Source organism: Monosiga brevicollis, genomic scaffold (assembly GCF_000002865.3).
Source record: "Monosiga brevicollis MX1 MONBRscaffold_5 genomic scaffold, whole genome shotgun sequence".
In the NCBI taxonomy this organism is placed as follows: domain Eukaryota; class Choanoflagellata; order Craspedida; family Salpingoecidae; genus Monosiga; species Monosiga brevicollis.
In genome coordinates this window covers 620,737-648,640 of record NW_001865042.1, presented here as the reverse complement: position 1 = coordinate 648,640, position 27,904 = coordinate 620,737, and the positions used below count along the sequence as shown (strand labels likewise).

The 27,904-nt window shown below is 54.0% G+C and overlaps 8 protein-coding genes across 8 annotated transcripts; 2 read left to right on the top strand and 6 right to left on the bottom strand.

Annotated features, from left to right (window-relative positions):
* Window positions 1-144: 144 nt before the first annotated feature.
* Window positions 145-2,147, top strand: MONBRDRAFT_6699 (uncharacterized protein; the record flags this gene model as incomplete). The annotated part of the gene is made up of 7 exons (XM_001744250.1): window positions 145-180; window positions 826-924; window positions 1,041-1,087; window positions 1,225-1,450; window positions 1,628-1,683; window positions 1,808-1,881; window positions 1,996-2,147. 7 exons carry the CDS (start codon window positions 145-147, stop codon window positions 2,145-2,147), a joined length of 690 nt encoding a protein of 229 aa, XP_001744302.1.
* A 1,179-nt stretch (window positions 2,148-3,326) lies between these two features.
* MONBRDRAFT_6698 (uncharacterized protein) lies at window positions 3,327-5,614 on the bottom strand (the record flags this gene model as incomplete). The annotated part of the gene is made up of 6 exons (XM_001744055.1): window positions 3,327-3,553; window positions 3,855-3,949; window positions 4,000-4,064; window positions 4,431-4,523; window positions 5,148-5,326; window positions 5,470-5,614. The coding sequence occupies 6 exons, from the start codon at window positions 5,612-5,614 to the stop codon at window positions 3,327-3,329; spliced, it is 804 nt and encodes a 267-aa protein (XP_001744107.1).
* A 558-nt stretch (window positions 5,615-6,172) lies between these two features.
* On the bottom strand, window positions 6,173-7,633 carry MONBRDRAFT_6697 (uncharacterized protein; the record flags this gene model as incomplete). The annotated part of the gene is made up of 1 exon (XM_001744054.1): window positions 6,173-7,633. One exon carries the CDS (start codon window positions 7,631-7,633, stop codon window positions 6,173-6,175), a length of 1,461 nt encoding a protein of 486 aa, XP_001744106.1.
* Window positions 7,634-8,284: 651 nt separating this feature from the next.
* Window positions 8,285-14,046, bottom strand: MONBRDRAFT_23852 (uncharacterized protein; the record flags this gene model as incomplete). The annotated part of the gene is given in 19 exon segments (XM_001744053.1): window positions 8,285-8,779; window positions 8,981-9,163; window positions 9,355-9,726; window positions 9,755-9,881; window positions 10,084-10,170; window positions 10,265-10,464; window positions 10,785-10,999; window positions 11,199-11,262; window positions 11,430-11,628; window positions 11,696-11,858; window positions 12,012-12,483; window positions 12,555-12,597; window positions 12,617-12,762; window positions 12,800-12,848; window positions 12,991-13,229; window positions 13,347-13,430; window positions 13,531-13,633; window positions 13,706-13,788; window positions 13,927-14,046. The coding sequence occupies 19 exon segments, from the start codon at window positions 14,044-14,046 to the stop codon at window positions 8,285-8,287; spliced, it is 3,444 nt and encodes a 1,147-aa protein (XP_001744105.1).
* A 490-nt stretch (window positions 14,047-14,536) lies between these two features.
* Window positions 14,537-14,967, bottom strand: MONBRDRAFT_23851 (uncharacterized protein; the record flags this gene model as incomplete). The annotated part of the gene is made up of 2 exons (XM_001744052.1): window positions 14,537-14,766; window positions 14,865-14,967. The coding sequence occupies 2 exons, from the start codon at window positions 14,965-14,967 to the stop codon at window positions 14,537-14,539; spliced, it is 333 nt and encodes a 110-aa protein (XP_001744104.1).
* A 1,037-nt stretch (window positions 14,968-16,004) lies between these two features.
* MONBRDRAFT_6695 (uncharacterized protein) lies at window positions 16,005-19,860 on the bottom strand (the record flags this gene model as incomplete). Its single annotated transcript, XM_001744051.1, has 10 exons — window positions 16,005-16,129; window positions 16,222-16,563; window positions 16,810-16,981; window positions 17,083-17,211; window positions 17,349-17,572; window positions 17,738-18,029; window positions 18,140-18,292; window positions 18,392-18,632; window positions 18,741-18,914; window positions 19,073-19,860. 10 exons carry the CDS (start codon window positions 19,858-19,860, stop codon window positions 16,005-16,007), a joined length of 2,640 nt encoding a protein of 879 aa, XP_001744103.1.
* Window positions 19,861-23,342: 3,482 nt separating this feature from the next.
* On the top strand, window positions 23,343-24,707 carry MONBRDRAFT_15473 (uncharacterized protein; the record flags this gene model as incomplete). The annotated part of the gene is made up of 7 exons (XM_001744249.1): window positions 23,343-23,400; window positions 23,486-23,544; window positions 23,694-23,832; window positions 23,918-23,980; window positions 24,116-24,173; window positions 24,353-24,448; window positions 24,545-24,707. The coding sequence occupies 7 exons, from the start codon at window positions 23,343-23,345 to the stop codon at window positions 24,705-24,707; spliced, it is 636 nt and encodes a 211-aa protein (XP_001744301.1).
* Window positions 24,708-25,142: 435 nt separating this feature from the next.
* Window positions 25,143-26,894, bottom strand: MONBRDRAFT_23848 (uncharacterized protein; the record flags this gene model as incomplete). The annotated part of the gene is made up of 5 exons (XM_001744050.1): window positions 25,143-25,345; window positions 25,438-25,532; window positions 25,635-25,941; window positions 26,284-26,488; window positions 26,601-26,894. The coding sequence occupies 5 exons, from the start codon at window positions 26,892-26,894 to the stop codon at window positions 25,143-25,145; spliced, it is 1,104 nt and encodes a 367-aa protein (XP_001744102.1).
* Between the last annotated feature and the right edge of the window lie 1,010 nt (window positions 26,895-27,904).

Here is a 27,904-nt window from a genome sequence, read left to right as displayed (position 1 = left end):
ACCAGAGAGTGGAAAGCAAAAGATAGGCATAAGCAGCAGAGCAGAGCAGAGAGAGAGAGAGAGAGAGAGAGAGAGAGAGAGAGAAAAGTATGACATTTACATATGTTGAAAACAAGTGTTTTACGCAGTACCTCGGCCGCCACGATGGCGTTCGTCCGGATGATGCTGCGTCGTGCTCAGGTCGGGAAACCCGTCTTGACTCGGGCGCCCGGGCTCTGGCGTCTGGCGTTGACTCACGCTCAGAACAAGTTTTCAGCGCTTTCATCGCTCAACAGCACACCCAAAAGTTTATCAAACTCACACATGCGTACACATTCACACTCTCACATTGACACACTCGCGCTTGCATCTTACCTCGCCGTTCTCACTGTTTGATTGTGCCGTTCGTGCTGCGTGAGCCAGGAGGTGGTGCGGCCACAAGCCCGTCAATTGCATGCGGTAAACTCCGCTCTTGCAAAGCAAGCTGCGCCACGTCTAGCTGCTCCGTTGGTGCTGGCCAGTACGTCCATATACCCGGTTCCACCACCCTGCACCCTGGGTTCTCCCCTTTCACCAACCTCCTTCCTCGGCTACCTCCCCTCTTGCCCTGCAGCTCGCGGCTTGGCCCAACCGGTCACTTCAGCCTCTTTTGCTGAAGAAGATATTGCGCCCATGAGCTCACCCTCATTGCAAGCATGGATCAACTCTTTTCCCAATGCCCATCGCGTATGCGACTCGCCGGTGCTCGCCCCACTCTTCGTCTTGATTGCCGATACCTTTGGCCTACTCATCATGCCCAATTGCCTGCCATTGCCTGCCCACATCATCTGGCTCATGTTCGCATAGGTTGGCGTCATGGAATTGGACCCCACTGTATTTGGTGAAGAAATCCGTGTCGATATTATGCATCGCGTCGTCGTTTGGCAGCGCGCCCTGTGGCGAAAGGTAAGCTTGCCAGCCCGCACCCATACCAAACACTTTACCAACTCCACTTGCTTTTCGCACGACTTGTCATGCTGCGCGTTGGCATTTTACCATTCACATCTGGGTTGTTGTCTCAGGGCAATGCCAAGACCAAGACTCGGGGTGAAGTTCGTGGTGGCGGCCGGTGCGTCCTACGCCTCGCAACTCTTGTCGGCATCCACCTCGCCAAGCCCGCATCAGTTTTGACCTTTCAGGCTCTTTTGCCTGTTCTTCTCCTGTTGATGTATTCATTCAATTCTTGATTGGCTCCATTCTTTCCAGCAAGCCCCATCCCCAGAAGGGCACGGGTCGCGCGCGAACTGGCAGCATCCGCGTACCCAACTGGCGTGGTGGTGGTGTAGTGCACGGTCCCATTCCTCGCGACTGGTCACAAAAGCTGCCGCGCAAAGTGCGCCAAAAGGGCGTTCGCGTTGCCATCTCCACCCGCTACCAACAGAATGATCTAGTCATCGTCGATGATCTGGTTCTGCCCACGCTCAAGACCAAGGTGCGTCGTAAATTTTTTTTTTTGTTTGGAGGGGGGTGGGGGGGAATGCATTTACATTGCGTGGGTTGCCTCACTCCCAAGCCAGTCTCGTATGATCGCAATCTGTCGCTCCAACTTTACATGATCGGCTCATCACCATTCTGTTTCACCCTCTATGATTTGCTAACATCTGCTCAGAGCCTGGCCGAAATTGCTGCGCAACATCGTCTGGAATCGGCCTTGTTTGTTTATGGGTACGGCCAGCTCGGCCCAGCCCAGCCCAGCTCAGCTTATGCTGTCAAGCCATCATTGCCCCCAATCTTGCACGTGCCTTATTTCTGACCCCCCCCCCCCTTGGTGTTCGCCTATTTGACATAGTCATGATGAAGACAGCATGAACCTGAAGTGGGCCTGCCGTAACATGCCTGCCTTCCACGCTACGTCAGCTGCCGGTGAGTGCTTGACCCACTGCGAGTGTGCCTTGGTGTCACTGGTCGACTGATTCTGTTCCAATCGTTCAAAATGCGTGTTTTGACCCATTTCTCCTTCTTGCCCTCGTTGGACAGGTGCCCACGTGTACAACATTCTCAAGCACGACAAGTTGGTCTTGTCCGTGTCGGCAGTTCGCGACCTGGAACGCCGCTTGCACCCAGTCAATGAAGCTGAGTTTGAACTGGGCGAGTATCAGCTGACAGACGAGGATTTTGAGGACTTGTAGAGGCATACCTGTGACAACTGCAAACCTCAATCTTGAGTCCCACCATCAGGAGAGATACAGCATATGTAATTGAATAAGCATTCACCTCGCTCGCACAGCACATGTCCAGGAGATTAAGAAGTTGCCACACAACCGGATTATCTCGCCGAAGTTGGCACGCCTTGACTGCAAGGTCCGAATGTGCAAAAGGGAAGGGAGAAAAAAACCAAAAAATGACAGTCAAAAACTAAAACATCCAATGACAAAGCATCAAAAATTAAAACATCCAATGACAAAGCATCACGGCCGTTGCAAAGGAGGTGCTTCACATGGCCAAAAGCCCATTGTCCTGCAGTTGTTGACGACTGCGAACATGGCAGCCCAAGAAACTGCCAATGACAAAGACCACCATGCCTGGATTTTCAACCTGCAAGCGCTGGCGCCCTCCCCGAGTTCCAAAGTCCAGCTCCAGGGTTCGCGTACTGGCTTCATCGGCTGTCGCTTTGAGATGGGCGAACGGGTGATGCCATAGCATGGTCTTCTGTAGGAGCCACGGCAGACGTGCACCACAGCGATAAATGTTAGCACGATGCGTGAGTCATTGCATACTGAGTAGAGAGGGTGAGAGAGGCCTCACGTTGCCACGAGTGTCGTTGTTGAGCCACAGTCCTGTGATCCAATTGAGGGTGAGTGCAACCTCCTCGCCCTGAAAAAAAGCGCTGTACGAGATGCTCTGCTCCGTCAAAAGGTTACAACAGGCAGAAAGGTTAAGGATGCGCGCGACCAAGAAGAGCTAGAGCGGGTTACGTATAGAATCCTTGCGAGTGCCTCACCCCGACGAGCCGAACAGCATGATCGCAGCGTTGTTGAAACAAAGTAGCCCATGCACGTTCACAAGCCTTGGAGCCTGAGGTTATGGAGGCAATGGATCGAGGGAAAACAAAACCAAAACCAAAACAGCATGTTTGATCAGGGGTTCTTGAAGTCTCGGTCAGCAAACCCAATAAGAAGGCAAGATCGAAGGACTCGCAGCAAAGAACGGACCAGCCGAAAGGTAATGGCGGAGTCCATTAGGCAGGCGCAAGAAAAAGCAGCCTTCCTCGGCTTCACGCTGATCCAGTGGCTAAGAACACGCGTGAGAGGTCAGGATAGCTGCCGATTGAACACAAACATGGCTGTTTTGCATTTGCTCACAGCTGGTTATAAAGACCCGTCACGCACCGTGCTTTGAGGATCAACCTTGCGATGGCCAGAGACGTAGCGAACGGCAAGAAGTGGATAGGCTGTGACAGCATGTCGAAGGTCCTCGGACTTGGATGGCGCCGCATTATAAAAGGCAACGTCGTGGTCTGTGAGGACCATGAAAAAATCTCGCCACGTGCCATCCGCGAGGCGCTCGTGCACGCGGCCCATGCGAAGGACGAGTCCTGTAAAATTGTTAGGGGCATCTGGCTTTCGCAACTAAACGCACATTGACCGACGGTTCCGGATGAGGGAGCGAATTTTTCAAGACCACTAATCTGGTTGGGTTGAGAGATCATGCTCACAATCATACCGAGGGCGCTGGCAAGCTGTCCCGCACGGAGCGAATTGCATTGATCCAATTGATGGTATCCGATTCATCACCGTAAGCTATACAGGCCAAAACCACGTTTGTTTGTCAAGCATGGGTAACGTGCAAATCGTTGAGACCGGCACTCTTGTGTGTCAAAAACAGAGTTGACGTACGTGGACGCAGGACCACAGATGCCGTGACATCGTGAGCCGACCGAACAACAAACGCGTTGTGGCTTCTGGCGGTGCACGAGGCGAGCATGCCCAGGCTGTGAGAAAAGTCACTGACGGCCCGTGAATTTGCCCTTTGCACACGTACTGGTAAGCATCGCCATTGTCCACGAAACGTGAAACAGCACAGCAAGCAAGGGGTACCCGAACAACCTGTGCAGGTTGGCACGTGTTACAAAACGAAGGCTCGCACAAGTCGGTCATGTCCATGTACGCGCGATAGCCGAGCCACACACCTCATAGACGCTGCTGTCATTCAAAACGGGGTCTTCAGGTGCAGCTGAGCGAAGGTAGTGACCCAGCAGGCGATGCCGAGCTGTATGTGCGAGACGGTTGAGACAGAATAGACCAGCAAGGTTAGAATATTCCAAAAAATGTTGGCACTGCTGGTCCAAACGGGGGTGGTACGAGGGCAACAGACCAGCCGAGAAGAAGCGCACTGTCATCCGAACTCGAGTCTGCGACATCCTCCGGCATGCAGCAGAGCAGCAATCAGCACGCCATTGATTCTTCCGGTACCTTGGCGCTGGCGAGCATTACCTTGTCAAGCTGACGATGCAAAATGTCAGCGGCCTGCTCCTGGGTGACTTGCAGGAGAGGTACACCCTCCACCTTGAGAAGAAAGGAAACAAACAAATAATCACACCAACACCCAAGAAGTCCTCATGGAAGTGAGCAAGCGGGTATGTTGGCGCTTGAACAAAGCGATGGCGAGTGCGTTGGAGCTGGGCGTTGGGAACGGGTCGCTCCTAACCCGCATGATAGCATCGCCCACAAAACAGCTCAGGGACTGATGGACCGGAGCACCCTCCTTGATTTCGCTGATGAGGATGGGAAGCTCAAATTCCAAGCCACCTGCACCACCACCAAATACAAGCATGCATGAACCCAGTCGTGTGAACACCCTCGTACTCGCGACAAAGTCGAAGCAGTCAAGGATACAATGTAGCCACGTCAAAGACCAAACTCATGGCGAGGTGACAAACCCTTGATGCTAATGCCGAGGGGTTGGCCAGGCTGTTTGTAGACGATGACCTCCCGCTCGGCCTCACTGGGTAGACTCGAGCGTAGCTCGTCCTGCGAGTCGTCATTGTTTGCAAAGACAAGGCCAGAGCGGGGAGAGAGTGAGGGTGTGTGTGTGTGTGTGTGTGTGTGTGTGTGTGCAGAAGAAACAAATGGCTTGAGTCGAACGGCCACTGGGACGACCAAGTGCCAGGCTTGAGGGTATTGGCATACCAGAGCCCGGGCTTGTGTCTGAAACTTTTGCACTGAGAGGTAGGTTGCATGGAGGACGAGGCGGATATCTTGCCACGAGCCGTCGTTGGCCTGCATCATCATGAATGCTTCCTTGCGTGGTTTCACATTGTGACGTACTTCACCCCAGTCCATGAGGCGTTCTGTGCCCGCAACTAAACCTGCGTCGTGCCGCAACAATGTCGATGCGTTGAGAAGAGTCATTCAAAACGAATGTGCCGTATCGCCTTTTCCTCTTCTTCTTCTTCTTCTTCTTCTTCTTCTTCTGCAGGAGGGAGATCCGGGCCTCAGTACTTTGCTATACCTTGTTCACGGCGAAAGGCAAGCAGGGCATCATCTGGCATGCCCTGCCATCCAGCAGGCGTGGCCTGTTGAGCCTCGCGCTTTTGTTGGCGCGCAGCTTTGCGTTGCTGCCGACGCAAGCTGCGATTTCGGAACAGGCTTGCCATGGTCTCGATCACTCGACCACCAAATCTGTGTAAGTCTGGTGTCCTTGAAAAGACTTGGGAGATCTGACGAGAAGCAACGCCTCCCACCACCTCGATCCTGTACCATCAACCGAGCAGAGCAAAACACATGAGCAGGACAATCAAGCGAAAGCGGCAGCCCGAGAAGTCAACGTGAGCCATTGGAACCGTCCTGCTTCCCCTTCCACCTCTTGCTCTACGCGAAAAGCCTGACCAAAAACCAGAAAACTGTCTCCATGCCTTTCCCGCGACATGACCGCTGCTGTGCATGACGGATATCATGATACCATGCATGCATGCATGCGCTGCTTGGGTTCGTCTATTGTGCAAGCGCGCGACAGCGATGGGGTATTTTTTTTTTCCTTTTTTCCTTTTTTTGGGCATCCGAAAGTGAATTCTCCAAACTCACTCACATCAGTTGATATCACACGGCGATCAAGCAGAGACTGCGAGGGTTGCAGCAGATACGGCGCCCTCGCTGCCCCTCTCTGTGAACCTCTCTATCTATCTGGTATTCTCAATTCGGCACTGATCGGTGACTCAGAGCAAGCGCCAGAGTGAATCCGGGCCTTTACTGGACTTGAACTGGTCATACGCCTTGACAATAAAGTACTCCAGAAACACCACAAAGAGGTAGAGCGGGATGACCGCAGGCAGTGGCACCCCAAAATGGCGGCCGCGGGCATAGTAGATGATGATGGAAAAGGTCGAAATGAAAAAAAAGTGCGACAAGTAAAAGGCTAGAGGCGAGCGTCCATACTTGAGAATGATTTGAGGGATCTGGGCTTTGGCTTGAATCGTGGAAAGCAAAAACAGCAACACCAGGTCAGCTCCGATTGTGATGGAAATGTAGGCCAGCTCCGGGGGATACTTGCACACGGTCCACCATGCGTTCCAGGGATACTGGTGGCCTTCGCCCATGGGGTAGCCGCGTAGGTTGAGGTGACGTCCACCGAGCGTACGGATGAGGACGAAGCACGCAAGAAGGATGATGCCATTGAGGAGTGCGCGCTGATGTGCCACGCGCGGGGCCGTCGTAAACTCAGAGCCCGCGGCAGCGCCCCACAGACAAACCCCCAGCCAGGGCACAAGCGGGTATGCCATGATCGCCGAGGGCTGGAAGAAGGGTCCAGGTACAAACAAAACCCGATTCATGATCTCCAGAAAAGAATGCGCTACCGGCGGACTTGGGTGAGCGGCCGCATCTCCGTGTTGGGCTTGATGGATCGTGAGCATGGTGCTGGCCATGCACACACAGCCGAGTACAAAGAGCACGAGCGACTTGGGACTGCAACTCAGCAACGGAGAAGAACCCACGCGCAACGTAACCTGATCCAGGCCTGTCGCGCGCTCCAGCGTTTGCAACAGCTCGATTAGAAGCCCACACACCATCATCTGCAAGCCGAGGCATGTCATCACCTGGAAAAACCCAAACATGGCATGTGCTCCAACAGGCCTTTGCAGACTCGCTTCGACCCGAGCGGAATGCATGAGTCCTAACATGGCCGTGGCGGCGCGCACCACAAAGCCCAAAATCACTAACACGATGCCACGCAGCAAGAAGTAGCGCATGATACGCCCAGAGGACCAGCCGGCCTTGCGGCGCCGAGATGATGCCAGCAGCACCATGCCTGTCCCCATCAGGTAGCTAAAGCCTGGGGCGCAAAAGTGGCTGATGTAGCGAGCAAACAAGTACTGCGGCTTGCCGCTGTATAGCTCGAGAGGCCCGTACCACATCTCGCTGTGCGTCCCCAGGATGGGGCCACTGTCATGCGATTCACCATCGTGAGCGTTCCAATTCGAGAGAAAATCCTTGCAGTGATCCCATGCCATAATGATGATGATGACGCCACGCAGAAGATCAATCGACGCAAGCCGCTGACGCTTTGGTTGTATCGGACCAGCATCGTCCTCGTGAGCCTCGTTGATGCTATGCGCCCAAGGCAGAAGAAGCGGTCGGTGCTCCTCGGCCAGTGAGGCCTCCCAATGTCGCCCCGCCATTCTCGTGGTCGTGCCTCAAAATCACCCGTGGCTACGGCCAGGGTTTGCCTCACAGCTGCTTCAAACCGAGAGAAAGGGGCATACCAAGCATCAACTTGCTTTGCACAGCCCTGCCTCGCCTGCTTTGACTCGCATCACGGCGCCCTCTTCCCGCCTCCTGCACCAACAGCCAGAGTGATTCGGGAAATCGTTCCCATAAACTCGTTTGTCAGAGAAAAGCAAAATGTGGCTGTTTAAGAGGTTACTGTTGATTTTGATGTGTTGTGCTGACGTGCTTTCGACGCAAAATAACCACTTATTGGCGAGCGACATGTGTCGAACTGCAAAATCATAATGATTGGGGATGACAAATGTCAAGACCACATCCACATGTGAATGTGCAACATGTCTTGGGGTGCTGCTGCCACTGAGCTGTTCTTAATGGTCGAGTGTACCTAACATGGGTCAAAACTTCGTTTTCGATTATCAGGTCTGGGATCTCTCATACATGAAAACAAAAGGGCGAGCCAGAAGAAGGCATGCGGTCGCGGAAAGAAGAAAAAAACCAACAACTTGCTTCAATCATCATCATCAACCTCCCTCCCCCTGCCCCCCCCAAAAAAGCAACAAAAAAGAAAAATTGAATGCCCAACATGACTCGAGTTGATACGGCTATGCGCTCGAGCTGGGCTGGCTGCGTGCAGCGACTGCGGCTGCTGCTGCGGCTGCCGCCGCTGCTGTAGCCATGGGCACAGGCTGGTGCGGCACGGCGTGCGCTGAAGTGATGGGCTGGTCATAAACCATCGTACCCGGTGGCCCGAGGTGCATGTTGGGATGCGCTAGGCCATAGCCGTGGGCATAGGAGTATGACGCCATGGGAGAGGCACCGTACTTCATTTCGCGCGATACCATCATGGCAGGGGGCGGCGCCGCACTCCCGTGCATAGGTGCGAGTCCCCGGTAGGGATAGGACGGTGCACTCGGCGCCTGCAACACAACGCCCTTGTTCTTGGTTCGAGATGCCTTTTTGGCATTGGAGGGTGGTTGGTTATTCAGTGAGGTCAGGAGTGATTCGACCACTCGCTTGGAATCAACGATGAATAGAGCGCCTTGAGCCATGGCGACGGCACAATACGAGGAAGCCCCAAGATTGGGACACATGGTCACCTAGGCAAGGAAAAGTCATGTTCGCTTGTGTGAGCATTGAACAACTACTGATTGGCGCTGTGGCTGGTCGAAGTAGGCATCAAACGGGCTTGGTACTTCGTCCCCTTCCCCAGCGCCCTCAAAAAGCAAAAAGCAGAACCGTGGAAAGAAAAAAAAAAGGGGGGGTGGGGGGGTGGGGAGGGAGGGGGACGATTGGCATACCTCGGCCACGCGCTGAACATCACTGGGCACCACCTGCAACGGGTACTTGTCTTCCTTCATCAAAAACAACCGGAAAACGGCATGGTCAGAATCGTCGGCCAATTGTGTGCCATCCATGTTGGTTCCATACACAAAACAAAGCTCCGAAGCCGCGGACATGTAGCTACGTGGATCGGGAAGCGGCTGTATACACACCAAACAGTTGGCAATCATGAGTTACAGGTCTTTGAATCCTTGTATCAAGCCACTTTCATTCCATGTCTCGCCATGGGTGCCCATCCACAACCCGGCATTGCAAGCAGGCACCACCAGGAGAAACCGAGTGCGACAAACAGCTGCGGCAGAAAGACATGGCAAGCCGATCGACTGCCTACCGTATCCCCCTTGGGCAGCTTGACAAACTGGATTGCGTTGTGCAACCCCGCCGCCACCAATACGCCCCAGGGTTGTGAGACGCTGAGGGTGTGGCTCTCGCCCAGTGTCTTGAGCACGGGACTTCCAATCTTGTTGTTGTGGCACATGCGAATCACTCGCTCTGAGCCTCCAATGATGGGGGTCTCGCGATGAAAGTGCCACCCCGCTGTCAACTTCCACCACTTGAAGGGCTGAGGACTCGTGTCGTACTCCCACTTCATGATGAAAGGGCCCGTGGAAGTGTCCCAGACCTGGGTGTAGTTGTCATTGACGAGAACATACGAGATGCAGCGTTGATGCGGCGGCAAAATCATGAGCTTGTGCAAAGCAAGCTACGGGAACCAGGCAGAATAAACATACCCGGACGCGGCACTCAGTGCCAGACGTAACGACCAGGTTGGGTTTGAGTGGGTGGATGGAGACACAGGTACAAGATGCCGATGTGACTTGCTTCAGGGCCGTCGGATCCTGGCGCACCGTCACCGCCCTGCCAGTACGCATTGCACCGCCGTAGACATGACAATGAGGGCATTTGCCATGTGCGTCGAGCCAGCGCATTCATTTGCAAGAAAGAGAGACAGGCAGACAGGCAGACAGGCACTCGCGCAAGGCCTGGTACAAGATGAAATTGGCACTTGTGCCAAAGGAAACACCAGGACCAGAATGAGACACCCACGGGCGATACTTACGGGTCAGTGGAAACGGGTGTCTGTGGATTAAAAGTCCACAGTCCAACATAACCATCATGGCAGGCCGCGACCAAGCGATCGGCAACCCTACGCTCACGCCAAAGCACAGATCGCAGGCAGATAGAGATGACTAAGCGCGTCAAATGCTTGACGGTTGCGCGGGAAGATTGAAATGACGCACCAGTCGATACTTAGGGGCGGATAAGTTGATGCCACCAGTTCCATCACAGGAAACATGCGATAAACGGAGATGCGATCCCATAAAGTGTTGGTGTTAACGTGCTGAACGAGCTCGCTGGTATTTGGGATGGAAAATACGACAACGCGGCCGTTTGAGAGAGCACAGGCAAGAAGGCCGATGCGGGCGCAGCTACCCGGATCCTAATGGAAAAGGTTTGCCATGAAAGTTGGGATGATCAGGCATGTACGTTTCGCGAAAACGGGAGACAACAACAACAACAACAACAACAACAACAACAACAACAACAACAACAACAACAACAACAACAACAACAACAACAACAACAACAACAACAACAACAACAACAACACACACACAAGAGAGAAAGGGGAAAAAAAAAAAAAAAAAAAAGGACTCAAGCTCACTCATCTTGGTTCGCAAACCCAACAGCACAACTGAGCCGAGTAAGCATAAACACCCAAAGACAAAAAAATGAACATCATGGAAAGGCAAAACACACCTGAGCCGCTGCCCCGGGATTGGGATGAAACTTGAGGTCCAGCACAAGGCTGTCAATGATCATGCAGGCTTCGAGATTGGCACCCTTTTGTTGCCCCTTGAGGTTGACGCGCCACAGTTGGAGGAAAGACTGGCCCATGGCCGTTTCAACGGCGGGGATTTCTGCATCCTCTCCCTTGAGTGTACAGACAACTGCCAATATCTGGCTGTCCGCATCTGTGCAGATTTTTTTTGAAAAAAAAAAAAAAAAAAAAAGTTGAACAAAACATGAATGAGGAACAATTGACGACAGAGCAGTCAGATCAAGCAACCGCAATGAACAATTTTGACGTGGGCGATAGCCTGCCCCGCACAAGCGTTCTGCTTTGCTTTGACCATCGGATGGGAATGAAACGACGAGGATGCAAGGTCGTACCGGCATCATCGTTCGGAATCCACGCCGCGCAGTGACAGTTGGCGGCCATGTTGATCGCCAGCGCCTGTTCGTCCCCCGTATATACAACGATGCACAATGTCATGTGACAAGGAAGGCAGACATGGGGAAGAAAAAATAAATCAAGAAATACATTAAAAAAATGAAGAAGAAGAACCAGTGTGAGATCAAAATAATGTAATGCTGAAATGCAAGCAACCGAAGAGGACATACCGGCGGATGGGTTGCATCGTCGGCCACCACGCACTGGTGAGGGTTGAGTGATACCACCTCGGATGCATACATGGTGATATGCATGGCGCGGGCAGCTTCTGCCATTGCCACCGTTTCCTCAATCGATACAGCGACATAGAGTTTGTTGTTGGCTTGCCATCCGCCATAGATGTGATCGAAAGAAGTCATTTCATTGCGCCTGAGCACAGGTTGAGTAGAGCGAAGTTTCACACGGGGCTGTGGCATGACAAAAAAGCAAAACATACGCCTGCTCCCATTCGCTCTCGCATTGGTGCAAGCTTTCGTTGTAATCGGCCACAAAACGAAGTGGGGGCATAAACTCATAGGGGCCGTGTCGGTTGACGTTCTGCTCACTCTTGGAGCGGCGTTGTCGCCGACTGCGTTTGGCTGAGGACGAGGCAGTACCCCCTAAGTTGGAAGCAGCCCCAGTGCGAGCCCTTGGGCCAGGAGGTGGAACTGCCGTGGGCATCACTCCACTTGCATGGGGTAAGGTCCCGGCCGGCATTGACATGGAGGCCTGCGGTGCCCCGCTGCTTGTCGCGAGGCCAGCTGGTGCCGGACCAAGGCCAACGGGTATGGGGCCACCCATAGGCAGGCTCGTGCCCATGGAGGCTGCTGCAGTTGTAGAGGATGACATGGACACAGCGGCTGGAGCTAGCTCCTCCGCACCTCGGCGGTCAGCTTCCACCATTGACGCCGGTGGTAATGACATCGGGGCTGGTGCCGCTGAATGGTGGGCTGGGTTTGACTGACTGGCCAACACGGCTGTCGTTGGGACGCCAACGGCATGTGTGGGAGCTTCAGGCGGCATGCCCACGCCTGTTGACCCTCCAAGTGAGGTTGCGGGGTGTAACCCAGATGGCAACGGCAGCGGCGCGTCGTTGTCACCGGCGTCGGCTGTGCCGGCGTCCAGTGGCATGGCCTCTGCGGGTATACTTGATGTCTGTGGCTGCAGGCTCGAGTCTTGGGGATGAAGCCCATCAGACGACAGAGCGATTGGCGGCTGCAGGCCAGAGTGTGGCACCATGTCCACCTGGTACACCCGTGTAATTCAGGATTAGGGCCATGGTAGCCAAGTCGATCGTCGGTACAGTGAGCATGCACGTGCACAAAGATCTCTGGTTCCCTCCTCTCCTCTCCTTTCCCACTATCACAAGCATACATACCTGAGTGTGATGGCCATGAGACGGCACTGCAGATGATACCTGGTGGCCATGCTCAGATGGATGCGTGGTGGCTTGCTGTGTGTGTGAATGTCCATGGACATGCTGTGCCTGTGTTTGTGACAGGTGCTGGTGCTGATGATGGGCACCTGGATGAAAAGGCATGGAAGGCATCTGGCCCCGCACTTGCGTGTGATAGTTCATGTCCTGTGAATAGTATTCTGGCGGCAAGGCTCTGCACAATCCCACCAATCAAAACAGCCAAAAGGACCAATGTGAGGAGAGTTGAAGGCGGGGGCAGGCGCCCCACACCAAGATAGAATAGCCGTTCCAATCTTTGACAGCAAGCTGCCCATGCAAGAGGAGTGCGGGCATACCCAGGCATGGGGGGCTGATCGGGAGGGGTGTGGCCCATGGGGGCCATGCCATAGCCCATAGGCACGTGGCTCTGCATCATCAGCACATTGTTGGAGAGCATGGTCTCCGGGCGAGGCTGGATGGTACCATCCTCATCCGCGTCAATGGGCCGGGTGGTCACTCGTTTGCGGCGCCCACCCCGCTTGCCTTTTGGTCCGGCTTTGTCTTCAATTTCCTTGATCTCTTGCTTCCGTTGCTCCTAAATGTGTAGCGCATTCCTGCGTGAGGCGCGCACAAAAGTCTCACCAAACTAGTCGTCCACCCAAAAGTAACCCCCTTGAATTGAGTTTGAGGAGCAGTTGGCCTGCAATCGCACCTTGCGATGGCAGACTTTTTTCTTGCGGTGGTACTCCAGGCCTTGCGGAGCTGTGAACGAGCGCTGACAGTTTTCGCAAATATACTGGACAGAAACAGGAAGACATGGTCCAGTATGAGCCTGGCGACCCCGAGCTAGGGCGCTGGGATGAAGTAAGTAGCCGGGCGGACGCGCCGACACGCACCGCTTTGCCATTATTCACATTATGAGCTGTCGCTTGTGATAAGCCAGACCCCTGTGAGATGCCAAATGCACGTCGACACATCATGAGAGCTGGATAAGGCCGCCTCAAGAAAAGCAAAAATCCAAAGCGCCCGGCGCGAGTGCCAAAGGCGAGGTGTGACGGGGTTGAAACTTACTTTCGCGCCTGGTAGACCTTGCCACAGCCATCCACATCGCAGATGTAAGGATGAGCCCGGCGATCCTTGCGCTTGGGCGAATCCTGCCCAGGAGGAACCACCAGTTGACCAGAACGTGAGCAATAGGGAAATCATGAGGCGGGAGGGGACTCGTCAAACAACAAGAACATGCTGAAGCGGCCCTCGCGGTCACCAGTGCGTCAACGAAAGGGAGGGCCGACCTTGTCAGCTGCGAATGAGGCATCACTGAGTGCAACGTCGTCTTCAAAGGAGGCAGTGGGCGTCGGATGATTCTGAGGTATGGGCTCAGGCTGTGGGAAGGCTTTGCCCACGGAATCCATGTCGCTGACGATGACGCCTCAGCGCGACCACTGCTGCCAGGCTTCACCCTGGTGCCACGAGAGCTTTCAGTCCATTTGCGCTTGCTGTGCGCATCAAGGGCGTCGCCTCTATCGCCTGCAAGTCCTTCGTCGATGGTCTCAGCCTCGCTCACAATAACACACGGCGTCAAGCAACACCACCACAATCAGTGTCTGCTTCTCTCTGTAAATGCATTCAGCACACCGCCACGCTTCCCCCGTCCTGCGCGCGCGTGATTTGAGATTGAGGAGCCAGACGAGATGAGAAACGAAATCCGTCGACCCCGTCTCTCAACGGGTCGTCTCAGCGATACTGTGCCTTTGGCTACACTTTGTACACCATGATTCTCGCTTTGCTACCAGCTGTCAGCCAAAACGCAGGAGGAGTGGAAACACCTGTTTTCAACAAGTCTCCCTTCCTACGTTTTTGAATGCTTGAACCAGATACTTTTAACGCCAAGCTAATTGAAATTTAAGCGCTTTTTGCCTCTTTCTTTGGTTCTTTTGTTCTCTCGTTCGCTCTGACTCTCTCTCTCTCTCTCTGACTCTCTCTCTCTCTCTCCGACTCTCTCTCTGACTCTCTCTCTGCTCTCTCTGACTCTCTCTCTCTCTCTCTGACTCTCTCTCTGACTCTCTCTCTGACTCTCTCTGACTCTCTCTCTCTCTCTCTCTCTCTCTCTCTCTCTCTCTCTCTCTCTCTCTCTATTTTATTGATTTGGCATAAGAGCACAATGGCAGCGACCATGCGACAGATGCTGCGCCCTCTGCGCCAGATGGCCCGCCGTGGTGGCGATGCGCACCACGCTCCCACTGGTCCTCAGCCTCCCAATGGCCTGCTTTTCGGCGAAAAGGTAGGTCTTTGTGCTCTTGCTTTGGCGTGTGCTGCTCGTTCACAACGCTCATCCCGCCATCCCTTCAGCCTGGTGCGCGCAAGGTTGAGGCCTGGGAGGGCATTTACATGGGTGGCATGGGTCTGGCTCTCGTTCTCATGGTTATTGGCGTCGCTTACCGGCCCGACACGAGGTTTGTTATCCCGCAACCCTCGAGAAGGTTTCAGAAGAGCCAGCACATGCGCTCCCACAACCTGCTGTGATGCCTGAAGCCGCCTCGTGCATGCCGGTTGTTTGAACTCACATGTCAACTGCTCTTTGTTACTTGCGCGCTAGTGTGGAAACCATCGCCATGGCCACGGCCAAGGCTCGTTTGGAGCAGCAAAAGCAGTAGTCACACCTTGTTGCCCTCAAACACCACGCCAGAACAACTCGAAAATTGGTCTTGACGCTTTGAGAGGCATTGGCGTTCAACGACGACTAGCCCTTTCTGAGCTCAAAGGTGGTTGAGCGGCATTATTTGCAACCTTCAAATGGCACCTGGCACCGATTTTGCTGCCAAGCTGCAGATGACAGTGCTCTATTGGTGCTTCTGCCCTTCCGTCCTTTTTTTTTGTGTGTGTGTATCTGTGTTCTGCCGTTCTCGTGTCTGATCTAGTCCAGCTTTTGCTCATCTCTCTTCTTCGCGATTGTGCCCGAAACCCATCTGTATGCTCTTTGTATGTTAATGACATTGGGCGTGGTTTTCTTGTCCGATCACCTGGGTCCCGAGGGCCAGCTATACAGGAGGCCGACACGGTCTTGGCTGACCGACCCTCCTTTTTGGGAGTGCGAGGACAGGATTGTGTGTCCCGCTGTTTTGCCTTGTAGTATATGCCTCTGTGCGACTCAACTTGGCCTCAACTCGGGAAGATATGAAAAAAATAAAAATCGAATAACGTTTAGTGCGTGCAAGTGGCTTGCGAATAAAACAACAGTTTCCTTTACAACAACGACGACGATCATGATCATAGTCAGTCAAAAAATGGAATGAAATGCACGAACAGGAAGCAAACGAGCTTGCCTCGTCGCTAGCGAGAAGGCCAATTATTATCAGCTGGATGTAGACCTTCAGTTTGTTTTCTTCTCCAGCAGGAAGCGTTTGTCCCGACGCAACTGTTGAATCTCGGTGTAGATTTCATAATACTTGTGTCGGGTACGCTCGAGGCGCACGTGTTGGGCTCGGAAAGCAACACCTAAAGGCCGAGGGTGAGTGCGTGAGCAAAGCAAAGTGAGCGCAGACCGAGTCACACCAACAACAGGTACGCTTGGTCGGGAGAACACGTACCAAGCATGATGAAGACGCCGCACACGAGCACCGGGTCGGTCAGAGTGGCGATAAAGTCTTGGAAGGACGTGCGTTGGTCCTTCACCCACTCCCAAATGCCGTCAAAGGCTGACTCGTAACGGCTCTGGGCATAGGGCCCGCAGTTGGGGTCATAAACCTTTAGCGCCCACGCAACGGGAATGGCCACGAAGAAGAGGGTGCTGGCAAGACAGAACATGAAAAAAGTGTTGTTTCGGTTTTGGACAAACCGCTTGTCTGGCGGTCGACAAATTCGCTTGACCTGATCCAGAAGCGCGGCCACAACGACACCCATCATGAGAATAGGGGTGCACTGATAGAATGCTGAGCAGACTGAAAGCACCACTGTGCCTTTTTGCTTGACGTAAACATGCTTGCACTCACCAAGGCCAGAAAGAAGTAAAAATAAATAATATTGGTCAGCATGGCCAGGACGGGAAGAATTGGGCAAAAGACCATGCCGACCCAAATGAGGCCTGCCGCAGATTTGAAACATCCGTGTGAGATCAACGAAAGAGTTCCAAGGGTCTGGAGTGCCAAGACAGTGGTTCAGTGGCAGTACAGACATACCTTGGCGATAGACAAGGCCCAACACAGACTGGATGACCTCAAGCTGGACACGGTGTTTGTACACAATGTAGAAGAACAGGGTGGCACCGAAACGCTGGCAGATTGACACGACTGTGTCCACAATGATGAGCTTCCACAAGTCTTGCCCCACCCGTGTGCCGGCACATTCTGCCTATGGAGTGGATGCGTACCAACGACCAAGAGTCACCAGACCCAACTGAGCCACAAAGTGCAACCTCCTATTGCGAGCACGGTTTGGGGCAGTGACTGAACCTGAGACACGTAGGCGGTGCCGTTGTAACTGGGCAGCTGAACAGCATCCAGCTCATATTTGGTAAAAAAGCCGTAGAGCAGGGCATAAATGGTCAAAATGCGCAACAAGAACGTGCGCAGAATGGTAATCTAGGAAAAAGCATCGAGCATGCGGGATTGAGGCAATCAACACCACCAAGGTTGTTCTTTGGTCACTTCTTGGTCATGACCTCGTCCCAATTGGGATCCCCTTGAGCTCTGCTCGGCGCGAAAAGGCCAGTACTTACTGCCATTTCAGTTTTAGGGTGCTTGTAGTGCTCTAAGAACACGGGCAGCTTTTTGATGGGATATGGAAGTGCGCCATTAATAAAAGAAAAGACTGCAGTCGGACCGTAGGTCTGCACCACCGTCTGCTGGCCACTCGTTGTGCTCTCTTGCACAACAAACCAGACCGCCACAAACGCACTGGCTACCAGTGTCATCCAAATGAACCATGCCAACGCTCGAAAACCTGAAACCGCACACAAAGAATTACAGGTGTTTGAGGGCCGCAGCTACACCAACTAGTGTGTAAACAAAAAAAAAAAAAAAAAAAAAAAAAAAAAAAAAAAAAAAGCAAAGCCGGATCAAGATGGGCAATGACGGCCCGCCGGCACGGTGGACCCCACAAACATACCGTAAAGGCGTGCCTTTTGACGCCAAGGAGTATCGCGCATCTCTTGTAGCTCCTCTTTGGCCCGCTTCTCGGCCAGAGTTTCGAAAAATGCTTGTTGAATAGTGTTTTGCAGGGTTTCCACGCCCTGTGCCAAGCGCCGCAAGCCAAGCGTGCACTCGTTTGAACTTTGGCTCGACGTTGAAGTTGTGTTATGGATGAGGTGGGAAGGAAAAGCACACGCCTTTACCTCATTCGAAGTGAAGCTGTGGTCCCAGGAAGTAAACATGATGGTGGCAAATGGATATCGAACGCTCTGGGCACGAGAACACAAAACGTCGAGCCCTCGAGTGGTGAGGAGACTGTGGGACTTTTCAACGGCTGGGTTCGGGGCGAGCGCTTTGGGCGGGGAGGCAAGAAACTAACCACTTTGACCAAGGAGCCAGACGAGGAGAGGTTTCCAATAGCATTGGCTATGTTGTTGACCACAAACACGAAGCATCCAATGAAGAGAACAATCATGGTCAGGATGTACATCAGATCCATGCGATAGGTATTGTCGACGACAGCATCGTAGCCCTGTTGCAAAGAAGAGGGCACGCAAGATGAGCTACAGCTTGTGTAGAGAGCGAGTGAGTCGCGGCGGCCTCAACGCTGCAGTGAAATCAGTCGCCTTACGCCAAAGAAGGCCCATGATTCGCCCATGGCGCCCTCGCCGTCAAAGAGATTAAACCTGTGTATCGCAATCATGTTATCGAAGTAGCTTTGGCGCTGACAAGCAAGGCAAGTTGAAGTAAAGCAGCCGCACCATTGGAAGCGCTCCGTAATGCGCGTTTGGTAGTCAAAAGTAATGAGCGTAGGGATAGTGATGACGCAAGAGATCAGCATGGCCAACATTGCATTGAGCAAGAACAACCAGCTGGCGCCACCGATTGGCAGATGCCACCACAATGAGAACAGCAATGTCGGAATTAGAGGCCGGGGTGGAGGGCCTCAAGAGCGGGCACCCAGGCACCCAGGCACGCACCGGAGAAAGACGAAGAAGGAGGTGAGGGTACTGCCGAACTGGCCCTCAATGTCTTTGATGGCACTGCGCCAGATGGGAATGGGATCACGGCGTTTGTGGCGCTGCATCTGGACCCAGGTACGAAAGTCATACCACACGAGACGCCAGCCCTTGAGGTTAGCTCGCACGTTGTCTCTATGGTGCCAGCAGCCAAAGACAGACATCAGAATTCCATTGACTTGATACACTCATGGGTCACCAGCATCATCGCAGCAACACCAAAAGTGGACCAGGAACTTAGCAGGGTCCGAATATTATTGAAAAAAAAAAAAAAAATTGAAAAAAAAGCCAACCTGTTTTTCAAGCGCGTAGGCGCGTCAATATCAAGGTCCATGTCATCCAGAAGAGGAGCAACGCGGCTGTGTTTGCGGCGAGACACCATGCGCTGGAGCACTCGCTGGCTAGCGCGACGACTGGTGTGGGCCGACTGCAAACGACCTTGCTGCTCCTTCATCTCTCGTGCAAGATTGTGATGTTGAAATTGCACGGCTCGCGTACTGGGCAAGGCATTGATGAGGGTCTCATCCAACTCTGTTGCTTGAACACCGACCTCCCTGCGCGAGGGGTTCGCACGGTTGTCAACCTCGACGGCATCCATATGCACGATGGCTTCACCAAAGCGAATGTGGTGCCCCTCAGTTGGAGGTATTCCCCGTCCAGCGGTAACAAGGGGCGTCAGCCCGCTTTGGCTGCCACGGCTACGAATGGAGCCCCAAGCCGGTAGGCCCTGAGGCTCATTCGGACCATTACTGACGTTCAAGTGAATGACATGACCGGCACCATTGGAGCTATGAGGAGAGGCCACGAGACCAGATTCCAAGCCAATAGAATCCGCGTGTGCGTCCAAGGCTGGTGTAGCATTCGCGTGTGCGTCCGAGGCCGGTGTAGCATCCGCGGCTTGCACCGGTATCAAGAGGGTGGGGGTGATGCGGGCAGGTGACGCGGGTGGAGTGCTGTGTGCTGAAAATGCCAGCTGTGTGCTACTGGTGAGTCCAGAGACCGGCCGGCCTGCTTCGGGGTCGGTTCGAGTCTCGCTAGGCTCATCTCGACTCTCGTCGAGATTGAGAGCCAAGGAGGCCATGTCGCTGAGGGATACGCGGTGCCGACACAGCAGAGGCTCGACCAATGTCGTAGATCAAACTAGGCAGCTCGCAATCGCTCAGAAAAAAGGCGCACCTGCAAACTGGCCATCGATGAGAACAGAAGCTGGTGAGCTGCCCCACCAGCTCATACAAGGAACAAGAAGAGAGTAGCGTCCAACACCATCTACCTGATCCACCATCCCGGCGTTCCTCGATCAACAGGCGTATATGGTGGCCAGCTGCCTCAGCGAGCAGCCTTGCTCATAATCTTTCACACACCACACACGCTCTCTCTGCGTCCATCTATCTCTCTGTCTATCTGCTCGAGTAGATTCAACGCACAGAGGGAGCGAGCTGAGCGACGGAGAGGGGCGACGGCGACGAGGGTGCGGAGGGGCCCAAGAGGGGTTGAAAATCAAAACATGGGGTGGTCGGTCCTCTTGGGACGCCCCATTTCAAGGTTGTCAGGTGAGAGCGGCAGAGAGAGCAGCTTGGGGGTTGATCTTTGTGAGAGGTTCGCCCAAACCTTGAAAGCCACTACACTATATTTCCTACAGTCAACCAGAGATGAGACCTCCAGCATGCCACACAACCACAGACCCCCCTCCCACACCCAACAAGCTGACAAATAACCGAATCATCTGACAAGTAACCGAATCATCTGACATCTGACAACTAAAATGTCAGCAATTTGTGGGCCGGGCGGATGAATGATGAGCGCGTGGTTGTCGGCTCTCCTCTTCCGCGCTCGTCTTGTTGTTCCCGCTGTTGGTGGCCGGGTCTCCTTGCCTGCCGTCTCCGTGCCTGCCGTTGCGGCTGTTGCTGAAGCTCGTTTGGAGGGTGTGTGGGTTAAACGGTATAGACCGGGAGTCATGGGTGCCTTTCTTTCCACCGAGGCCACGCCGGTGCAAGCTGTGCCGCCGGTGCAAGCTGCGGCAACGGATGCCGCCATGCCTCCGGAAGCGCCCGGTACGGGATCGATGAATGGACGCGGAAGAGTCACATCGCACATGCATCGCACCGCGCATCTCACCCCAAGGATTCATTTCGGCTTGTATTGGGGCGACAGCTGTTCCTGAGATCGAACTACGCGTGCACCTCAACAACATTCCTCGCCACGCCCAAGTCTCCGATATTAAAGCCCACTTGCGCCAGCGCAACGTGGTTTGTGCCTTTGTGTCTTTCGTGTGCGTGCTCAAGCTCCTGCCCGTTAAAGATGTCGCAGTGACGCACGTTCTGTACGTCCGATCTTTACCCTCCATCAACAATTAGACATTCCAAAAAGTTGTCAAGCGCGCCGGCCAGCCCACCGCGCTTGTGCTGTGTCGCGATAAGGAGCAGCAGCAGGCTCTTCAAGCGGCTGTCGATGGTACTCAATACCGGTCAGTGCCGCCATTCGTCCCATCTTGCACTGTGTCCGGATTTGCAGTATTCTCGACTGTGGGCATTGTTGTCGTCGTCATGCTCTATCTTTTCCGCGATTTTCGCATCGTCTGTCTCCTCGCCAGAGCTGACCCCCCACGCACCCATGCTCCTTGCCAGGAACCGCACGCTTTCGGCCCAAACCAGCACCGCCAAACGCCCCCCTCGTCGCGAGCCACGTATGCCAGTCCTTCTCCATCTTACCCTCGCTCTAGAAATAGGACTTGGCATCGGTATTAAATTGCGTCTGCCTGCCCACTCCTTTCCGTCCTTTGAACTCCCAGCCTCAGCACCTGTTGCAAAGCGCGCCAAGGCCAACGACATACCTTCTGACCTTCCACCTGTGGAGCAGATCGCCCTCAAGGCAAGCTCATTTTCTCGCCACGTGCCGCCCTGGACCATACCTTGCCTTTTCCACATTACTTTTTGCTCAGTTTTACCAGAACGCCGCCAACCTGTGCCTCATCAGTTGTTTGTTGTTGGCTGTCTTGTTGAATCTTGTTGAATGCTGTTGTTGTTGTTGTTGTTGTTGTTGTTGTTGTTGTTGTTGTTGTTGTTGTTGTTTTCAAACGCGAATTCGCATGATTTTGTGCAGGTGGCGCCTTATATGCACAAGCCCTACCCCGAGCAGCTTAACCTCAAGCACGACGCCATGGTCCGTTTGTTGTCGTCGCATTCTGCCATGTTCGCTTCAACTCGTCAAGCATATCCACACAGTGCTGACTGAGCATTAATTGGCGGCGTTGATTGCCATGCAGCTCAACATTCTGACGGATCTCGACCTCAAGCTTTCCAAGTGCGCCCAATGCCCATCCTTTCCCAACGCCAGGGTCTTGGAAGCTGTGCTGATTTCTTACGTCTTGCTTAATGTTTAGAGCCGGCGTGCCTTGGGCTCAAACAGGCCAGGCCCGCGTGTACAATGTTGAGGCCCCACTGCGCTCACCAGTCCTAGACGGCTATCGCAACAAATGCGAGTTTACCGTTGGCCGAAGTCCTGAGGGCGAGGTACTAGCCCTAAATTGCAGTGCACAATCCTGGCCCCATGACCGCGTTCTTCTGACCCAGCAGTACTCGTGCCGCATCTGCCCATAGGACAAGATTCTGGGCTTTCAGCTGGGTCGTTTCGTCGAGGGCATTCTCTCTGTTGAACGCCCTACGCAAGTGCCCCATGTTCCCGAGTCTTTCAAACGACTCGCTCGTGTGGTTGAGGTCCGTCTTGCCTTTTTTTAATCTACATGACAGGCCTCGAGAGTCTCAACCATCAACTGCCGGACAGATCGTGAATCCGCTCCACTTTTTCTCACACCTCGATTCTGGTAGGCCTATTTGAAGAAGAGCAGTCTCAAAGGCTTTGATCGCTCCAACAACTCGGTTGGCCCCTCTCTTTTGGCATGAAAAAAACCCCTTGCTCTATGCTCCGGGCTTTTGGACTTGGTTCAGCATCTCATCAAGCGATCAAATGCCGATTGTAGGGCAACTTTCGCCAGTTGATGGTGCGCAAAACCACTCACGAGGAGCACATGTCCGTGCTACTGGTCAGTCGAGCCCGTCAGCTTTGCTTTGAGAAGGAAGGCATTGGACTTTGTTCTCAGTTGACTCGCCTCTGCGCGATCCCTGTTGGGCGGGCTTTTGCTCTGGTCATGCTTTTAGATGTCCTCGCAAGGCTTGTCTGAAGACCAATTTGAGGCGGAGATTGCTGCCATGCGCGCATTCTTCGCTGCTGAGCAAAAGGAACAACCCGACATTCTTCAGCACCTCATGGTGCAGGTGGACAACTCGGCGGTCAGTCTTCAACGCAGACGACTGCCGCAAATCCATTGCCACCAGTCTGCTCTGTGGTGCTGAATACAATGACACCTGGCTTTTCCGCTCTCTTTCTCTTTTCCTTCTCTCGCATCCTTTTTTTCCTTCTCGCAGTCGGGCTTGACAGCCCCTGAACGTCCGATCTACCAAATCTTGGGCGAGCAGGTAAGACACCAGGTCGTGGACACCCCGTATGCCCCTCTTGCTTCAACCTCAGTGTAACCTCGTGCTTCGTGTCACTTGAATGCAACAGCAAATGCTGGAAACAATGAATGGCTTGACATTCCGCGTATCACCGGATGCGTTTTTCCAAGGTGCGACCCTTGAGTTGAAGCCATCGACTCTGGCTTTGTCCTTTCTCGCGACTTGCTCATCCGGCTTCTTGACATTGATGCGCAGTCAACATCCCAGCGGCGGAGGAACTCTACCGCTTGGTCGGCGACTGGGCCGGCTTGTCGGTGGGTGATCAGACCCATCTGGATCATAGCAGATTGCACACTCGCTCATGATGACTGCAGTCAGGCTCGAGCGAAAGCTGCAAAAATAGGACCATTCTCACCCGGGTGTTTGTTTGGTTGTTTTTCAACCCCCTTAGGATGTTGCCCAGCGCGAGTGCGCCCTGCTAGACATTTGCTCTGGCACTGGCACCATTGGGCAGCTGTATGCCAACCGCGTCCGCCGCGTCATTGGCTTTGAGCTGGTTGAGTCCGCCGTGGAGGATGCGAAGCACAATGCCGAACTCAACGGTGCGCTTGACAGACAGTCCTGCAGAGACCAGACGTGCGCTAAACCTGGAGCTTGCTGATCTAATCCCAACTGCACATGCCTTAGGCTTGACCAATTGCTCTTATTTTGCTGGCCGAGCGGAAAAGACCATGCCTGAAGTGGCTGCCCGTACGTTGTCACTTTGATGCCTAGTCTGACTGCATCAGCGCCCCTCTGGCGTCCTTTGCTACAATGCTTGGCCTCCCTCTTGCCTCGTCTCAATCCTTGTGTGGGCCCATATGGGGCTGTGGGCTGTGCAATCAGGTGTACAAGAGGAACGAGTGGTGGGCATTGTTGACCCGCCTCGCTGCGGCTTGCGTAAGTTTGAACCGTTGGTCTGCAGCCGGGGGGGGTTCGTAGGTGGATCATAGGATGCGTTCTTGCCACTCATCTGACAATCCGTTGTAGACGGTGACGTGCTGCGGGCCATCCGCTCCTGTCAGCCGCTTGAAGAGTACGTTTGCCTCTCGGAAGGACAAGTGTTCACAAGAAGGCTCAAAGCGAGTTTGCCCGGGCGCTCATGCATGGGTCTGATTTGATTCTTAGGCTTGTTTATGTGGCTTGCAACTTCAAGGCATCTCATACCAACATTGTCGAGTACGTGCCAGGCCCTTTGGTGCCTTGCTAGCCATTCTCACTCGATGCTCATCCAAAATTTATCGTGCGCTGATGTGTGATTTTTTTTTGCCCTAGTTTGTGCCGCAAAACTAGCAAGCGCTGGCAGGGTGACCCCTTCCAGTTGGTTCGTGTGCGTGCCGTTGACCTGTTCCCTCACACACCGCACATGGAAGTGGTGCTTTTGTTGCTGCGAGGTGCAGCTCTCGAGCGCTGGCAAGCACGCCAAGCACTTGAGTAAAGCCACGCCCTCGTGCCAGGTTCGCCCATGGACAGGCTCTCTCAATCAACGCTCAATGGACATGGGAATTACAATTGCCGCCCTTGCACGCGCGCGCCCGCCTGTCCTCATGCGGCAGCGGCGTTGGGCCACGTATATACTCTCATGCACGAAAAGTGTCAACACAACCAAACCAAAAAAAAAAAATGAGAAAAGGTTTGCAAACCCAAAATTGATCCAACCAAGCGCGAGGTCCAAACGCGCTTGTCGCAAATCAATCACAATTTAGACGAGACCCTCTGACAAATTACATGGCACCTAATAATACAAAGAGACCAAAACCAGCCTAACGCTTGGAGTTGGCAAACACATTGGAGTAGATTTGAATGTCCACCATGTCCTTCCAGGCATCGGGATCACCCTGTTGGATGGCAGGACGGAGAAGCAAGAGCCTGGTCAGACGTGGGTGCAAACAAAGCGGTTCTCCGAAGGAATGGGTCCAAGCCTGCATTTCACGAACGTTGAGGTTGAAGGCGATGGCAATTCGGGGCTCAGAACCAAAAGTTGGATTGACCGAGTGCGGAACGTAGCCGGGAAAGATGTGCAGATCACCTGTGATGACAGAGGACAGAGCACGGATTTGATGCTTCGTGACATTGCTGTTTGATTGGCAAGAAAAACAAGGCGGTGGATGCAGTGGTGCAGGCATTGGCGCGTGATGCGGCACAGCAACTACAAGTTGGCGGCGCACCTTCGACGGGGGCAATTTGCTTCTCAATGTGAAAGGGATGCTGGGGAAAGCCGCGAGGGTCGTAGAGGCAAAAGTCGCCGGCAAGCGGTGGAACCCTGATCAATAGGTGGCGAAGAAGGCGTGAGGCAGGCATGTGGCGCTCCACCACGACCCAAACAAACAGCACAGAAATCTGCTGGTGCACAGGGGAGGCTCACTTGACATAGTAGACGCCGCTGATAAACGCTCGGTAGTGCACATGGGTGTGGTGATCAATGCCATGGTGATTGACGGCGGCCCAGTAAAAGAACTGATTGGTATTCTCATTGGCTAGTGTGTCAATATCTTTGACTCGACCTGGAACATTCTCCCAAAAAGAACGGATGGACTTGCGCCAGAAGAGCTTGAGATCAGCCATCTCCTTCAAGTCGTCCAGGAAGCCTTCGGGGGTGTAGTTTTGCTCCTCGGCAATCTTGTTGTTGATGCTGCGCTGGCGCTCAAAGAAGGCGTTATTGACGTTGTTGTCTACGGACGCGGGAAAACAGAAGATTAGCTCGCCTGGAGTTCTGTCCAAGCGCATGGAGTACGAGGGAGCAAGGGTGCCTCGAGGCTGTGCGACAGGAACGCACAGCGTGGAACGGAGACTTTCGCGTCGGCAAAAACAACATTGTCACGCTCAAGCCCAGCGCGGACAACTTCGGCGTAGTGCTTCAAGATGAAGGCTTGGAGCCGAGCATTGATGGCCTATGCTCGCAAAGAGTAGTTTGTGTGTGAGCAAATAACGAGGAAAGCGCGCACGTCTGAGCCGCGGCTTGATAGCGGCTGGTGAGGTGGAGATGTCAAAGGGGAGGAGCCAAGGTTATTGACCTACAGCGACGCGTTCTTTGGGGAAGAAAAGGTTGATATTGGTGCGAAAGATGGGGGTAGCAAACAGCACGCCGAGTTCTCCACGGAGGGGACTTGGGGTGGAACCGAGCTGATCAAGGCGATCCTGCCACCAGGGGGTCTCTGGCACCTTGCGTTCTGCGCGCGCCAGCATCTCGCGCAAGTACAACTGTATTTGCAGGCATTCCTGGCGTTAGCAAGCTTCAGACGGAGAGGGCAAAAGAATGCTGCTTCCCTCTTAACTTTTTCGTCCGCATGGGATGGAAGAAGGGGGAAGGGGGTGAGGCGGGAGCACGTACGTTTTCCTGAAAGAGCTCATCAATAGACGCGTCTGCCGGCGGGCGCGGGGGCATGGCATCGGTGGTGGTCATCGTGTTGTTCACGTGGCGGGACATGTGGACCACCTCTTTGCCATCCCGGGTTCGGTTGAAGCGCATGATGGCCGGAGGCAGGAGAGGTGGCTCCTCTAGCAGTGTTTGTGCTTGGGTGCCATCGGGTGCTGTGAGTAGGTATGCACCAGCTAGAAATAGGAGCAGCCCGCTTTTGACCAGCGCAGAGGCGGTGAAGGTGGGAGGTGCGCCACAACGGCGCATGATGGCAGTTGAAGTGTGTCCCGTCAGCTGAGCACCGTACGCGAGCGATGTCAAAGAATGGGAGCCGGCGTAGGAAATTCAACTAGAAATGGCGAGAGAAAAACAAGGGTCACCCGGGCGTGGCTGTTTGAAAATGTGCGTGCACGGAGGTGGTCGGGGTCTGAATGACCTCGGGCGGCAAGCACGGCAGTCACACAGCCGCAAGGAGCTGATGTACACCAGGGAACCACACGGTAGCGTCACGACGCGAGCTAGCGCAGCAAACTGACGTCGCACGGAGGACGGCGGACTGCCTGCACGAATGGGAAAAGAGGATGGCAGTCTCGAAGAAAAAAAAGAAAACAAAACACACATGCACGGCACGGCACGGCACGGAGGAAATTGCGGCGAGCAGTAAAGGACGAGTGTGTTGTGGTTGAGGGTTCAGAGGCGTTGGTGGTTGACAAGCACAGAGATGACGCGTGTGCAGAAGATGCAACCGCAGGCTCACTCAGCGTGCATGCTCGACAAGCGGTACTTTGGGCCTGCGGGGATTCAAGGTCGTGCCATTCCATTGCGTTTCCGCTCTGCCTAGTTACGATCTGGCGGGTAGGGTGAGCAGAACTTTTTGAGATCCTCAACCGTCAGTCACTCACTCCACCCTCAACGAAAGCGCGCCATCCAGCAACAACTGCCCCCAGCAAGGGCTGGACCTTGGCATGCCGATCCCACACCACTCCCCTGGGTACGTATGGTCTTACCATGTCCTCCTTTCATCAGCCACCACCCACAACCGCCACCACCCCATGCTCAGCTGTGCCAGCAAGCACACTGCCAGCGGAACACAGGTCTTACGTACCAACCCTGACCACCAACCGGAGGCTGCACCCCCTCTGACCCCCTTGACTTCGTGTCCGCGCCTCGTTAGTTGCTTACATGCAGCAGCTGGATGTGGATGCATACATGCATGGTTCGACTGCCAAAACGTCGTCCGCTGAAGTATATGTAAGTAAATACTTGTCTGTCAAGTG